The sequence below is a fragment of the Tenrec ecaudatus genome, chromosome 8 (genome assembly GCF_050624435.1).
Source record: "Tenrec ecaudatus isolate mTenEca1 chromosome 8, mTenEca1.hap1, whole genome shotgun sequence".
Taxonomy (NCBI): domain Eukaryota; kingdom Metazoa; phylum Chordata; class Mammalia; order Afrosoricida; family Tenrecidae; genus Tenrec; species Tenrec ecaudatus.
Genome location: NC_134537.1, coordinates 133,270,986 through 133,285,991, shown reverse-complemented (window position 1 = coordinate 133,285,991; position 15,006 = coordinate 133,270,986). Strand labels below are relative to the sequence as shown.

Sequence of the window (15,006 nt, the reverse complement as noted above, 5' to 3'; positions counted from 1 at the left end):
GCATATAGGGCTTATCCTATATGTTAATGAGTTGAGCTACAACCTTTTTCTTAAACTTTTAAAATATTTGTCATACGTTTCAGCTGCAACCTCTACAACTCAAAGTGCTTTTGCTTTGAAAAAAAATTTCATGATTACTATTTAAGACTGGCTAGATGTTAGACAATTCCTGGTGGAGTTTTCCAACACTTCATAAGCACTCTGGCTCTGAACCCTTTTGTGTTTCTGGATGACAGATGCCTTGTATCTGCATTATACTTCTTGGGTTAACTTTTCTTTCCCTCAGGACTTTTGAGCCTGTACCCCTTTCTCATGTATCATGAACTGTTACTGTATTTTCTGTCAGTTCACTTTCTTTTTTTTCACTATCTTTATGATTGTGTAAAGTTAATCGTATAGTTGTTTCCTGCAACTATGCTTCAGAAGACTAAAACAACCCAAATATCTTACATTTTGGGGGGTCAGAAGTCTAATGGGGGTCTCACTGAGTTAAAATTAAGGTGTTGACAGGACTGAGTTCCTTTAGAAAGGCTGAAAGTAAAATCAATTTCCTAACTTTTTCAGTCTCTAGAAGCTGCCCAAATTCCTTGGTTTACAGCTTGAGTTCACTCTAACACCTTCTTCCATCACCATGTTCCATGCATCTTCAGATGTGCCTCTCTAGGGCTGATTCTCCTGCCTTCTTCTTTCCCGTAAAATGACCCTTGTGATTATGCTGGGCTCCCCTGAAAAATCTAAGTGAATGTGACCATTGGGAGATGCTTAGAGTAATCACATCTGAAAAGCTCTCTTTCCCATGTAATGAAACACCGTCACCGATTCTGAGGATTGCGATGAGCACGTGCTTTGTACGGCATTCTTGTTGATTTAATAGCACTTAACAATAACAGGTTGAAACACTGATAGGCCCTTCACCATCTTCACAACTGCCTCTGTGTTTGAGCCCATTAATGCAGCCAAGATATCAATCCATCTCATTCCAGGATAGAGGGGGATTAGTCTGCCTACCTGGATGCACGCACTGTGTTTGTCTTTTCTAACTCATGCGCACTTCAACAGTATCTTCATCCACATCCTCTCCCATTCCTTCTGGTTTTACTCAGTTAACACAAGAACAGTTTCATTTACTTGTGGAATGGTGGTCATCATATGAGGAGTATTCAGCGACCATTTGTCACTTGATTTGGATTTGTTGTCTCAAAAACTTACTCACCAAATCTCATACATCCTCTACATTGGGGGCAGATTCTGGTGTATAATGAATAATCCAAGATTTCAATTGACCAACTTAAATCACAGCCTCTCTCTGCGTGTTTTGATGTGAGGAACACTACTTTACCTCCCTCCTGCACCCTTAATTCTTATCACAGTGTCCCTTGGTAGCTAAGAGGGGATTATGGACAATACAGGAGACTCTCTACTGTACAGAGCTCTCTGATTCCTCAGGAGGATGGAACCACATCCCCTTATGGACATTCTGCACATCCCCTGGCCAGCCTGCATCTGTAGATTTTTATCAGCAGCGGGATTTGTCTTAGGAGTGATCTGTGTACGGCCTTTGATGTGAAGACGTTTATGAGAGTGCTCCGACAGGGTTCAAATTTCACTCAAGATATTTTTTTCATATTTTGTGATTTGCCTTTGGGACCGATTTTCCTGCACTGTGACTTTTTCTTAGTGTTTGTTTTACAATCAGTGCTAAGCATCTTTTGTTTTACTATCAGTACTAAGCATTTTAAGTGGTAAAGCATTGAGGCATTGTGTGCTTCTTTTTCTTTTTAGTAGCCAAACCCCTTAACTTGATTTATATATATTTTTAAACATTTTATTAGGGGCTTATACAACTCTTATCACAATCAATACATATACATACATCAATTGTACAAAGCACATCTGTACATTCTTTTCCCTAATCATTTTCTTTTTTTTCAAAACAATTTATTAGGGGCTCTCATGTGCTTCTTTTAGCATAGAAAAGTTAAGAAAGAATCCAGCCCTCATTTCCTTTCCTCTTTCCTTAATTTATGTCAAGATAGAAACATAGTAGTTTAACAGTCTTGGCCGCCTAGCTCTGGGGACAGGTCATTGATTTCCAGTGATTTAGTCTTCCAGTTGTTAAAACAAAGTTATGTGTGAGCCTGTAATTCAGCCATCATGAAGCCCTGGTTGCCTCTTGGGCGGCATTGGCTGCAGCCTTCAGGGTTAATGGTCCACCTTCTGACCCCACCCAGTTCTCTGTCGGAGAAAGATACAGCTGTCTGCTTGGTGCATGTTCACCTGCTTTAGAAGCCACACATGGGCACACTGAGTCAGAATGAACTTGATAGCAGGGAGCATTGTTTTTGTTGGTGATGGTGGTTCTTTTTCTGGATTTACCAGATCTCCTTCACTGTATTTATTCTATAGGATTTATTTATCAACTTCTATGTACAAACAAGGGAGAAAGGTGATGTTTTCTCCTCCCATGAAGAGCTGCCATTTCTGAGCAGTTCTACCCTGTCCCGTAGGGTAACTATGAGCCAGCACTGACTCAGCAGCAGTGAATGTTTTCCGAGTTTTTATGTACAAATGGAAGGCATATTCCTAGATATCTTCCTTTTCCAAATAAACCAACACGTGGCTTATCAGGAAACCACTAGTGTCAGCTCTGTATTGAAAGCTTGTTACATGGAGACTCACTCTTAAGCTAACACTGCTCTGCTGTTCACGCCCTCAGCACCATCAAGTCAGCTCTGTCTCCTGGCGGCCCAGCAGGTGAGAGCAGAACTGCTCTTGTTGTGGGTGCCCAAGGCTGCACACCTTCATGGGAGCAGAGAGCCTCATTTTTCTTTTGTGGAGCGGTTGGTGGGTTCGAAATGCACACCTTGTGGCTAGCAGCCTACCGTGTAACCCCGCACTGCTATTGTGCGGCTTCTTCGTTTGCTTGCGGAGCCTTGGCTGCCACTGTAAGTCACAGCGACTTGACGGCCCTGGGCTTGGTTTGCGTTGGTACTCCTGAGGAGTTTGGGGGTTTTCTTCTTAAATGTCTCTCAGCTCAGGATGACCTGGCTGAGCAACATTGTGTCTTCCTTCCAGGTTCTGGCTGGGTACTATGGTCTCACAGTCCTGACAGAGCGAGTTTTTAGCCAAAAGTTTACTTAGAAGAAAGATGAAAAACTGAAAGAATGGAGTTAATAATGCAGTGTATCTATCACATTACACCAGTGGTTTTCAGTGTGTACGTGTGTGCTTGTGTATGGGAATGCAACATGGGCTCAAACATAGAAACAATGGTGAGGAAGGCACAGGATCTGGCAGCGTTGTGTCCTTAGACACATAGACTCACTGTGAGTCAGAACTGCCTGGATCATACAGAGCAACGACAATGACACTCGAAGTGGGGAGAGCTTAACCAGGGCCCATCTGGACTGCAGGCCTTTTGCTGTCTTGCAGCCTGTAAGGCACAGTTTTCCTATGTTATGTGTAGGATTCCATACAAAACTCATGTGAACAGAGGATTATAAGGTAAATATGCTGGGACGTAGTGCTTCAGCTAGCTAACCTCCTGTTCTTAGAACAACCCAGACCAGGAGTGTGTTTTTTTTTCTTTTAATAGTAGAATGGCCAGGTTAATATTAATACTATTTGCCTTGCTTTATATTAGGAATTTTTCATGACATTCCTCACATTTAACACCGTGCCTTCCTCTTGAAAGTGCACAGGAAACGTTTTTTGTTTCAGGTCTAAATTTTAGGAAAAGTTGTCTGTTCCTGGTCACATGTTTTATTTGTTCGTGAGCTTTGTTTTTATATCGTTGGCACTACGACGCGAGTAACCTCTCATGTGCTCTTTCCTTTGGGCTTTGACTACTTATATCAACACCAATATGCTTGCTCAGCTTTAACAACCACACCGAATCTTGTTAACAGCTGCAGCTCAGCTATTGTTAACCCGCTATGATCTCACGGTGCAGTTTCTTTCAATATAGATGTTGTCAACCATGTTTTATTTATTTATTCAAGTCATATTTCTGATGTCCCCTTAAAATACACAGTGCCTGAATTTGATAAAATAAGATATAAATAATGATAATAGGTAGATAAAAACGGATTAGAAAGTATTGTCAACTATTTTTTACTTCATTGCTATAATGACTGGCTATAGAAGTTTATAGAGTCATTTGTCTGTCTCTCATAATTTAAAAGGTCAGACTATCAGAGAGAAAAGAATTTGATAACTATCGTAAGTCATTATAATTTTGAGGATATGTCTGGGTCTTTGAAACAACGTAACTGAAATCTCATATAGCGTCTAGATTGCAAAAGTTCCCTTATTTTGGATGGGTGCTGTCCTGCTGCTTTTTTACATGCTAAAACATTTCTAACAAACTATAAATACTAATTGGCTCATGTAAATGCCTAGAATATATTTAAGTAGTACAGTTTGGGCTATTATGTAATCAAAAAGAGTCCTCTATCTGCCTTGAAGTGATTAACTATGACAAATTCACCAGTCTGTTGTATCTAATTATAGCAGGTTCTTACCGAGTTACGATGGCTTAGTGGGGTATGCTTTGGGTTGTTAACCTCAAGGTAATCAGTTCAAACCCCCTAGGCCTGTGGGTCACAACCCCTTTGGGGATCAAATGACCCTTTCACAGGGGTCACCTAAAACCATTGGAAAACACATAAATATTTCACAATATATAATCACATATTGTTTTGTGATTAATCACTATGCTTAGTTTAATTATGTTCAGTTTGTACCAATGAAAATAACTCCTGCATATCAGATATTTACATTACAATTTATAACAGTATCAAAATTAGTTATGAAGTAGCAATTAAAATGATGTTATGGTTGGGGGTCACCACGACATGAGGCGCTGTATCCAAGAGTCATGACGTTAGGAAGGTTGAGAACCACGGCCCTAGACACTCAGCTTTCGTAAAGATTTACAACCCAAGAGAAAGATGGGCTGTCTGCTCCTGTAAAGATGTGCAGCCTTGGGAACTTAAGGGGCAGAAGCACTCTGCTTGAGAGGGGCACTGTGACTTGATATTCACTTGCTGCCAGAGTTGGATTTTGTTTGACGTTTGTTTTACTTTGGAAAAAGGAGCCTTAGATGCACCAGGAATGGATTGAACTTTGGGCACTCGCTTTGAGTCATCTTCATGGTAACAGATTTTGTAGTTTGTTGCTTGGGTTTCTGTCTTGAAAAAGGTAAAGAAGACAAACTTGCCTTGAAAGTTATGCAGCAAAACTTACTGACCCCATAAAAGCTACCGTGCGTCTGTCCGCCAGATAATACATATGGGCATTCTAAGATAAACTATCACTAACGTAAGACTCATTAAGGGTGGGAGGCAAAACCAGTAATACATCTCTATCTCTGCCTCCACCTCAGTCTTCGATAGATGATAGAGAGATAGGTAGGTAGGTAGATAGATAGATAGATAGATAGATAGATAGATAGATAGATAGGTAGATAGATAGAGACCTACACAATTGGAGAAGTGGGCAAGCCCAGTCTGACTCAAATGTGTGGGTCGGATGCTCGGAAGCAGAAAGACGGCTTAGGAAGCGGGAGGACCACAGGACTGTGGCGGTAGAGTCCAGGGAATCAAAGGTCAGCAGGGCCACCAACAGCCTCCAGGCACTGGCAGGCAACATGTCAGCGTGTGGACTGAAGTTCCAAGAGATCGGGTGCAGGATGTGGGCCAGCAGGAAGAAGGAGAAAGGACGCGCATTTTCCACAGTGTCTATTTATGCATATACAGGAAGTAGGCCACAACCCGAAGGAAATGCCATCGTGCTGTGACCTGAAAACGGTTGCATTCTGCCCAAATCATCCCACTCTTGCAGTGGTTCTCAACCTTCCTCATGCCACGACCCTTTAATACAGCTCCTCATGTGGTGGTGACCCCCAACCATAACATTATTTTCATTGCTACTTCATAACTATAATTATGCTACTGTTATGAATTGTAATATAAATATCTGATATGCAGGAGGTATTTTCATTGGTACAAACTAAACATAATTAAAGCATAGTGATTAATCACAAAACAATATGTAATTATATATTGTGAAATATTTATTTCTAATTACAAATAAATTTTGTCTTGAAGCATGGACTAGCATGCAACAACAGTAAATTGCATTGCTACATTTTGTGACAGTATGTGTAAAAAGCCAACATCTCCATTCCTAAGACCATCAGAAATACGTGTTTTCCGATGGTCTTGGGCGACCCCCGTGAAAGGGTCATTTGGCCCCCAAAGGAGTCGTGACGCCCAGTGAGAACCGCTGCATTGTGTTAGGCCGCATTATGGGGGAGGCCGTACTGCCAGACTGAGGATTCTGGACCTGCCAAATTGAAACAAAGCTCAGGTGACACACGCCTTATATTTAAAAAAAAATAGCATATGATGACAAAATAAATCCCAGAAGTGAGAAGTCACAGGTCTCTAATCCATTTAGCAAAGATTTTGTGTATCTAAGTGCAGTGGAGTAAAACTCAGTGTGGCGCCTCCAGACTGGCACCACGTCACGAGTTCGAACTGTGCAAACGGGGGTTTGCCACCCTTAGAGAGGAACAGTCAGTTCTGATTGCCACTCCTGGCTGTAAGAATGAACTGTGTTGGAAGAGCAGACGAGAAAAACAAAAACCCACCAAGGCCTACGGAGAGCCTATTCAAGCTCCCTGGGCCGGTGGAGGCCACCTAGACCAGAGGCGGCACAGACTGTGTCATGGAGACAGAGGAGCGGCACCAAGACGATGTGGTACCTTCTCCATCCTTGGCCTGAAGCTGCGGGCTGTGGGGCATCATGGCTGGCAGGCTGGCTCACTCGTCCAGGAAGGCCGGGTCCAAGGACCCACGTGGATGAGAGACAGAGAATGGGAGAGAGGCTGGGCCACAGCATGGCCCAGAGGCCGAGATCCGGAAAGAGACCTGGTTGCCTGGCTGAAGAGACCCTGACTGTAGCCTTGCTGTTTGCTGATGCTGACGCGTGGCGGTAACCTAGTAACCTCCCCGGGAAACCACCTGCCGTGTAAGTGTTACCTACCGGTTCTCGGTGGCCATTGCAACAAATGATGAAGCCTAGCACAGATAGAGACAGGTGTGAGGGGAACAGCTGGTGTCAGAAATGCATGAAGAATGATGAGACTCGGAAGCCCGCCTAACACTGGCCTGGTGACAGTAGGCGAGCCACGGAAGGTCAGATCTGTCCACCTCCTTTGCTGTTCATTGCACCACGCAGAATTACCCGCCCCCCCCCCCCTGTCTCTATCTTTACAAAGGAGCTTCAAAAAGTTTGAGGAGAAATAGATTAAAAGATAATGAAGAATATAATTAATGTCTTTTAAAGTTTCTAGTAACAAGAATAATCAGTACTTCCTGTCAAGGTTGCAGGCTTTAAACTTAGTTTGACAGATTTTCTTTGGGGAAATTGCAGACTGGCTCGTTGGCACCCCCGTGTGGTACATCCAGGAAGTGCATTTTCCCCATAGTACCAGTGTGTACTTAGAAGAAACAAGTGTGCAATTTGATGATCCATTACATCATTCAATTCCATTTGTTTTATCTCCCTATTTCTCTGACTGACTTTGTGGTACTGTCAGCCAGATGTCAATTATGATTGTCATGAATGATATCAAAAAGTATTATCCGGTATTGATATATCACTTATAATATATCACTCACTCTATATCACTCCTTCACTGTTCTGAACATTTTATATCACTAATTAATAATATTTTGAACTCTGTAGATTCATTTCTGTTGTACTGCTCATTATATAAAATAAAGAAGCTGAGCTACATAGAGCCTAAGTCTCTTGCTCAAGACCACAGTTGTAAATGGAAGAACTCGCCTTTAATCCCAGGAAACACACTACTTGAACTTAATGAAGTTTGCAGCCATTGACAAAATCAAGTGTATTGTTTCTCTGTCTTTTCGAATAGGAAAAACCCAAAGGGATTAAAGGTGGCCACAGCAAAGCAGTTCAGTTTCGCTTTCATTGTTGGGAACACACTTAATTCCCTTAAGCCAGATATCAACTAAATCTCCTGCAAAGAATTTCCAGATTCGGGTTCAGTGCTCTCAGAAATCAGTACTGTGCAGAGGGGTGCAGGAATGTGGTGAAAAGCAATTGATTTTTTTCTGACTCTTGTTTGGAATATTATTCTTCATATTTCAATAGGTAATAAAAATCAGAAACATGTTCTGAGACCTGAATCTCTTGAAGGGACAGATGAGGAAGATCCAATTACAGCCGTGGAATGGGACCCCCTGTCTACTGACTATCTTCTTGTGGCTAATTTGCACTATGGAATTCGCCTGGTTGATTCTGAATCTCTTTGCTGCATTACAACATTTAGTTTTCCCAGTGCGGCAGCTTCTGTGCAATGCTTGGCCTGGGTCCCCAGTGCCCCAGGGATGTTTGTAACTGGAGGTAAGTTTCCCCTCATTCCCCAGCACTTTAAATAGGTGTATTATTAATTGAATCAGAGAAATTATAGCCTTTTGCTAATTTTATGCAAACCCTACTATATAAATATCATTTATATATGACAGTATATTCTTTTTACATTTATGTATGCTGTATACTGAAACCCTATTGAAAATCAAAATAAGCTTAAGACCCATTTTTCAAGGTTTCTGAAAATACATGCACATAGAAACAGTTCCCAAATTATGTATAAGTTCCATTTCTAAATTGATTTTTACATCGGATTTGTATGCAAATTGGGGCAGTTAGGGATCAGTATCACTTAGATATTTGTGTAAATATAGAATAGTGTCCCTTTATATTTTAAAATTTTAAGAAATAATTCCAGATATATTAAATCATCTTAACATAATAATGCCATTATGAAAACAATGTTTTGGATGGAATCTCAAAGTATCATCCATTTGTTATTATGAATCATTTTATGTACTTTGAAATTCTAATGTTTCAGAGGGGTTGGACAATGACTACAGGTTTTACATAAGTCAGGTGTTAATAACATGGGGACTGCCTGTACATCATAGATGTATATACAAGGGCGTATCCCCTGCAAAGGAAAGAGCTGTGCTGAGCTGAGCTTTAGTAACACAAATTTTTCCCACTAGGAGAGTGTCCAGCAACTCGCTCTGAGTTATTGCACTCAGTGGCATTGCCTGGGAATGTTCTCTTTGGTCACAGTGATTTTTTTCATAAAAGCAGTTTCACTCAAACCTTGCTTTTTGTGATGGCTGATGTAAGAGAACAGTGTGCAGCTGTGACGCTATTTTTCCTGCTTGGGAAAATTGCCCCAGCAACTGTTGTGATGTTGAACACAGTTTACAAGGACAGCACTATGGGAAAAATGCAAGTGTACAAGTGTTTGTCTCATTTCAAAAAAGGTGAAGTGTCAGTTGATGACAAACCTCATTCTGGACATCAGTAAACTTCCTAAAAGGACGAAAATGTTAACTTGCAGTGCGTTTGGAGTTGGTTCCACCAGGTCAGACTGTTACTGAAGCTTTTGCTTCAGAGGTTCTGAAAAGATTGCTTAACAGTGTGTGACAAATAAATGCCTGATTTGTGGCAGAAGGGACTGTTTTTGTCATCACAACAATGCACTTTTTTCACATCGCCATCACAGTGTGCAAGTTTGGGACAAAAAAGCATGCTTATTGCCTCATGCGCCTTACTCACCTGATCTCGCTCCGTGCGACTTCTTTTTGTTTCTGTGAGTGGAGAGGGGTGTGAAAAGGACAGATATGATGACGTAGAAGAGTGAAGAAAAATGAGGGAGGTGCTGTCAGCCAACCAAACAGATGAGTTTGAGAAATGTTTCCAAGAAAGGAATCACAGATTTGACAAATGTATTAAGTGTAATGGAGAGTACTTTGAAGGTGGTAAGGTTGTTTTGTAAAAAAAAATTTAAGCACATAGCTTTGGGAAAAATCCATTTTTTTGAGTGGTAATTCCTTGTACATGTGATTGTGTGTGTGTGTGTGTGTGTATGTGTGTGAGACAAAAGGCAGTTCAATTTCAGGTGTTGCAGGAGGGCAGTGAAATAGTGACCCAAAGAGCAGGTTAACTGGATAGGACACATATCAACCTCACTAATATTTTGGCAACCAATGACCAGACATTCTGAGTTAGACCTATTTGGAAGTGAAATTGGACTCTGTCACCATGAGTTGAGAAACAAAATGCTCCTTCATGGTTTCTTAATCATGAAAAAACAAAACACTCTCCCCTGGAGGAAGACAGTTTCAGCCCCCAAAACGCAGGCAGTTCAACCTGTCCTATAAGATCGCTATGGGCCTCATCCTGAAAGAAGCAGTAAATTAAGGGTGTGGTGGGGGAAGAGAAGGTGAAAGAATTTATGAATCACAACTTGGAATTCAATGATCCTGAAACATTTACCATTCACTAAAGTCCAGGAACAGGGGCCCTGAATAGAGTGCTGTCTGGATACTCTACTTCCCTTATTTGCTTGCTTTAAGACAATGGACAAATGATATTTATCCCCTCAATACTGTTTGAGAAGTGCTTTACATCATTAGCATTTACATTACGTGTAGAACCAGGTGGGCCCTTAGTTCAGATATTTTCTTTCAACTCCACAGCATGTCACTCATGCTTTTGGTGAGCTGACATGGAGTCCTGCCTTCTGAAATGGGTTTGGATTAGCAATTTTTTATTAGTAATTTAAATCTCTTAAATTGAATAGATATCTTAAATTATTTTATTGTGATAAGATTCACAAAACATAAAACTCATTTTATAAATTATTGAACTCATTTGGGTTTGATATATTAACAAAGATGTACAGCCATCACTAGGACAAAGTCCAGAACATTTCATGAATGAAATAACTCTAAAAAAGAGAAAGCAAACAAAGCTAAACAATTTCTTCCCTCCCCACAACCCTGGCAACCTCTATAAAATTGCCTTCCTGGCCACTTAGCATGAATTATACCATATAATTTGTGACTGTTAAATCTATTTTCTTTTATTTAGTATTATGTTTTCAAGGTTCACCTGTAACGTGCGTATCTCTATATGAAAATGGCTGAATAATATTTTGTTGTATAGATATATGAAAGTTGTATAGCTATTCAATCATCAGTGAACATTTGGATGGTCAATACTTTTTGGCTATTAAAATAACTTCACTATGAATAGTTGTCTTGACCTAGCATTGGAATTGCTGAGTTATGTGGTAACTGGTTGCCATGAATTGGAATCCGTCTGCAGCATCTGGCTTTCATGATAACTCTGTCTAACTCTCCAGATACTGTAAGGCTACTTTCAAATTTAGCTTTAGTATTTCATATTCTCTTTGGCGATGGGTAAGGATATTGATGCCTGCAGAGCCTCACCAACACCTGTTACTGTCTTGATTTTTACTACAGCTATTCTCGTGGCTTTCGGGTGGTATCGGATTTTTGTTTTCTAGTGACTGATGCTGCTGTCTTTTGATGTATTTATGGTCCGTTTGCATACTTTCTTTTAGAGAAGCGTCTGCTCAAATCTGAGCTTCTATTGGACTATTTGCTTTTTTGTGGTTGTTTTAAGAGTTTTTGCTTATCCTGCATATCAGATATGTGATCTGCAAAATGGTTTCTCTCGTTACCCAATTTTGTGAATTGTCTTCCTATTTTTCAAATAGTGTCATTGAAAGCACAATAGTGTGCGCGCTTTGGCAGCACATATACTAAAATTGGAACGATACAGAGAAGATTAGCATGGCCCCTGCGCAAGGATGACACGCAAATTCGTGAAGCGTTCCAAAAAAAAAAAAAAAAGAAAGCACAATAGTTTTTTAATATTAACTTTGATAAAATTTATTTGCTTGTCCTTTCCGTGTCCCATCTGAGAAGCTGAAGATCATGACGATTTACAACTTGGAGTTTTTCCTAAATGTATTGTGGTTCTAGCTCTTAGATTTATGTTTTTGACCCATTTTGAGTTCATGCTTGACACGTTGTGAGGTAGCGGTTGAATAGCATTCTTTTGCATATGGATATCCAGTTTTCTCGATATCATTCATTTATTCTTTTCCCATTGAATTCTCTTGACTTAAATCTAGACTTTTCCTGTAATTCTCTTCTTCCTTCTCTGTTCTCTGGACTTTCATTTATTATTTTCAATTAGTATAGTTATAATGGTTTAATATTTTATTATAAAATATTTATAGCCATTTTTAGCCTTGACAAATCCTACTTAATAGTTACCTCATCCTTCTTATGAAACTGCTGTTGAAGTAACATAGAACAGAGTTTCTTCTTAAGCGAATATGAATCTTAGGCTTTGGTTGGGCCACTGTCAGAATCCAAATGAATAATTTTAATCCTTCATTCTTAGTTCATTTGGCTTAATTTTTAATAATACTACTATTTGGTAACAAAATGAATCATGCTGTCTACATAAATAAAATGTTTAATAAGTCATCATAAAGTATTTTGTTTAGTGACAAATGGTTGTAACAAGGAAATTTTCATCTAAAATTGTAATTTCAATGTTAGATCAATTGGACAAATCACTTAACATTTTTTATAGGTTCTATAGTATTTTTAATCATTCAATTCAAAAATAAATCTGTATTCAAATAACTTTTGGCTATAAAGTTAAACAACTTTCCCAAAAGAAAAATAAGAACCTTTGACATGCTGATGCGGAACATGAATGTCCAACAGAATATACGGAACAGTTCCTAAACTTATACAAGGGTAAACAAAAAGCATTGCTACCAAAGTATAGAAACGTTAAGCAAAATATAAAAATGTGAAGCTATTGTTTCACTGAACATTTAATGTAAATAAAATCAAGTCATTGTAAATAAAACAAAATAAAATTTTGTCAATTATGAGCTCTAACTATTTGAAGGCTCCATGGTTAAGAGCTTGCGGAGCCCTGGTAGGGTCACTGGTCCACGCCGGGCAGCTAACCCAGGCCAGCAGGTGGAGATCCCCGCGCTCCCCTGGAGAAACACGGCTCTGCACCCGTAGGCCGACAGTTACCGTCTCAGAAACCCAGAGACAGTTCTACTGTCCTCCGGGGCAGCCATGAGTCAGCCTCTACTCGATGTCAATGAGTTTGGGGTTTGGTCTAGCTAAGAGCTGATTCAAAGCTACCTTTTAGTACAAATATAATTGTTATTCTACTACCTCCGACTTCAGATGGAGTAGATCAGCCTCTATAGATTTCCGAGACTGTAACTCCTTCCGGGTGTAGAAAGCCTTGTCTTTCCCCCATAGAGTTGCTCGTGGTTTTGAATGTGGGCCTTTCAGTTAACATCCCAACACTTAGTTAGACCTCAAAGCAAATCAACTGTTGCTCAATTAGCAAGCCCATGTCTCCAAGAGTTCTAAGTCTGCAGCTCTTTGGGGAAGCAGACTACCAAAGCTTGCTTTCACAGAGCGGCTGGTGGGCAAGAACCATCAGCCTTTAACCCCTGTGCTGCCAGGGCTCCTACCTATTGTCATAATTGAGTAGCATCATTAAGGCTAAATCATGCCAAATTTGGACATAGAAGAATAAAAGAAAACCTCTAATATGGAGAATGGTTAATTCAACACTTAATCGCAAGACTTTGAGAGATGAATGGAAAATGAAGATGGAGAATGACTAATTCTCAATCCAAAGGAGCTATGTTGGCTGAATAGATGATGCATTCAGTTGCAGACCACACGGTGAGCAGTTTCCACCAGTTACTGTGTGGTTGACAGATGAGACGAAGAAATACTTCAGACACCTCAGAAACCCAGCGGGCCATTCTCTGCTCTGTAAGGCTGCTCCGAGTCAGAGCAAACCCAATGGCAGTGGATTTTATTGGCTTTTAATTAGCAAGCCATCCGCCCTATTTATCACCTCTGCAAGTCTGGGAATAAGACATCATTTAGCCACTTTCATGGGGACCACTTTCTTGTCCTGTGCTCTGCCCAAAGCAAAAGATGTTGTGGATCTCCTTTCTTTTCCCAGGGCCTATTATTCTTTAGAATACACTTGGTTGGCATGAAGCCTCACTTCTCTGACTTATTGAACAAAATATGAGAAAAATATGACCTGGTGTCTTTTATTGGTAGAATAGGGAGTTTGTTCTCTTGAATCTTTCTGTACCTTAAGTGGAAGTAACTATCAGGATATTTTAAAATAAAACATACCCCCATTATTACAAATACAACATAATAATAATCATCATCCAAAGTATGTAGAGGAGAGGTAAAAATAAGACTCATTTCATTACGCCTTGTTAAGGACAAAATTAAATCTGTATTCTTAAACTTGCAACCAAAGAATTTATCTGCATTCATCTTCATTTCAGCAGAGGCTCACAGACATTTGAAAGTAAACTGTATTTTATGGAGTAAAAAGAGAACAAACAAACAAGGCCTGAGATAATCTCTGATCGAAAGCGTTCTCTTCAGGAAGGGGTTTTGGAAGTGAGGGCTGGAGGGGCTTTCTAGTTGATCTACATATATTTAGCAGTCTTTTTTTTTTTTAACTGAATTGGGCCCTATTGATAGAGTGAATCTTGTTTAGCTGCTAACCACAAAGTCAGCAGTTCAAATCCACCAGCTATTCCTCAAAAGAAAGATGAGGTTTTGTTCCCATTAAGACTGACAGCCTTGGAAGCCCACAGGGGCAGCTCTACTCTGTGGACCCCACAGGTAGGCAGTTCTATTTGTAGAATTGTTAGGAGTCTGAATCGACTTGATGGAAGTGAGGTGGTTTAACTGTTTATGTTTAGTGGGGGGTGTTTGTATGCAAGAACCCTGTTGGTGACTTGGGGTACCAAGGTTAGCTGTTTGTACCCACCAGCTTCCCTATGGAAGAAACATGAAACATGAGGCTGCCTGCTCCCATAGATTTATCACCTAGGAAACACGGTGTCAAAGCCAAAGTCAGTGTCACCACATCAGATGCTGGCTCACAGCGACCCTGCAGAGCAAGGTGGAACCGCCCTGTGAGTTTCTGAGGCTGTAACTCTTTAAGGGACTAGAAAGCCGTGGCTTTGTTTGGGGGAAACCCTGTGTC

At 40.3% G+C, this 15,006-nt stretch overlaps 1 protein-coding gene and 1 non-coding gene across 6 annotated transcripts in view; both read left to right on the top strand.

Moving 5' to 3' along the window:
• The window catches only part of WDR17 (WD repeat domain 17), an 88,340-nt gene that overhangs the window by 19,528 nt on the left and 53,806 nt on the right, over positions 1-15,006 (top strand). For all 5 annotated transcript variants that reach the window (XM_075555784.1, XM_075555783.1, XM_075555787.1 and 2 more), the window contains one exon: positions 8,188-8,439. In XM_075555784.1, the coding sequence (XP_075411899.1) occupies positions 8,188-8,439 (252 nt within the window). The remainder of the gene's footprint in view (positions 1-8,187; positions 8,440-15,006) is intronic.
• On the top strand, positions 11,664-11,766 carry LOC142455699 (U6 spliceosomal RNA). Its single transcript, XR_012785849.1, has one exon. It is a non-coding gene; the product is annotated as a U6 spliceosomal RNA (small nuclear RNA).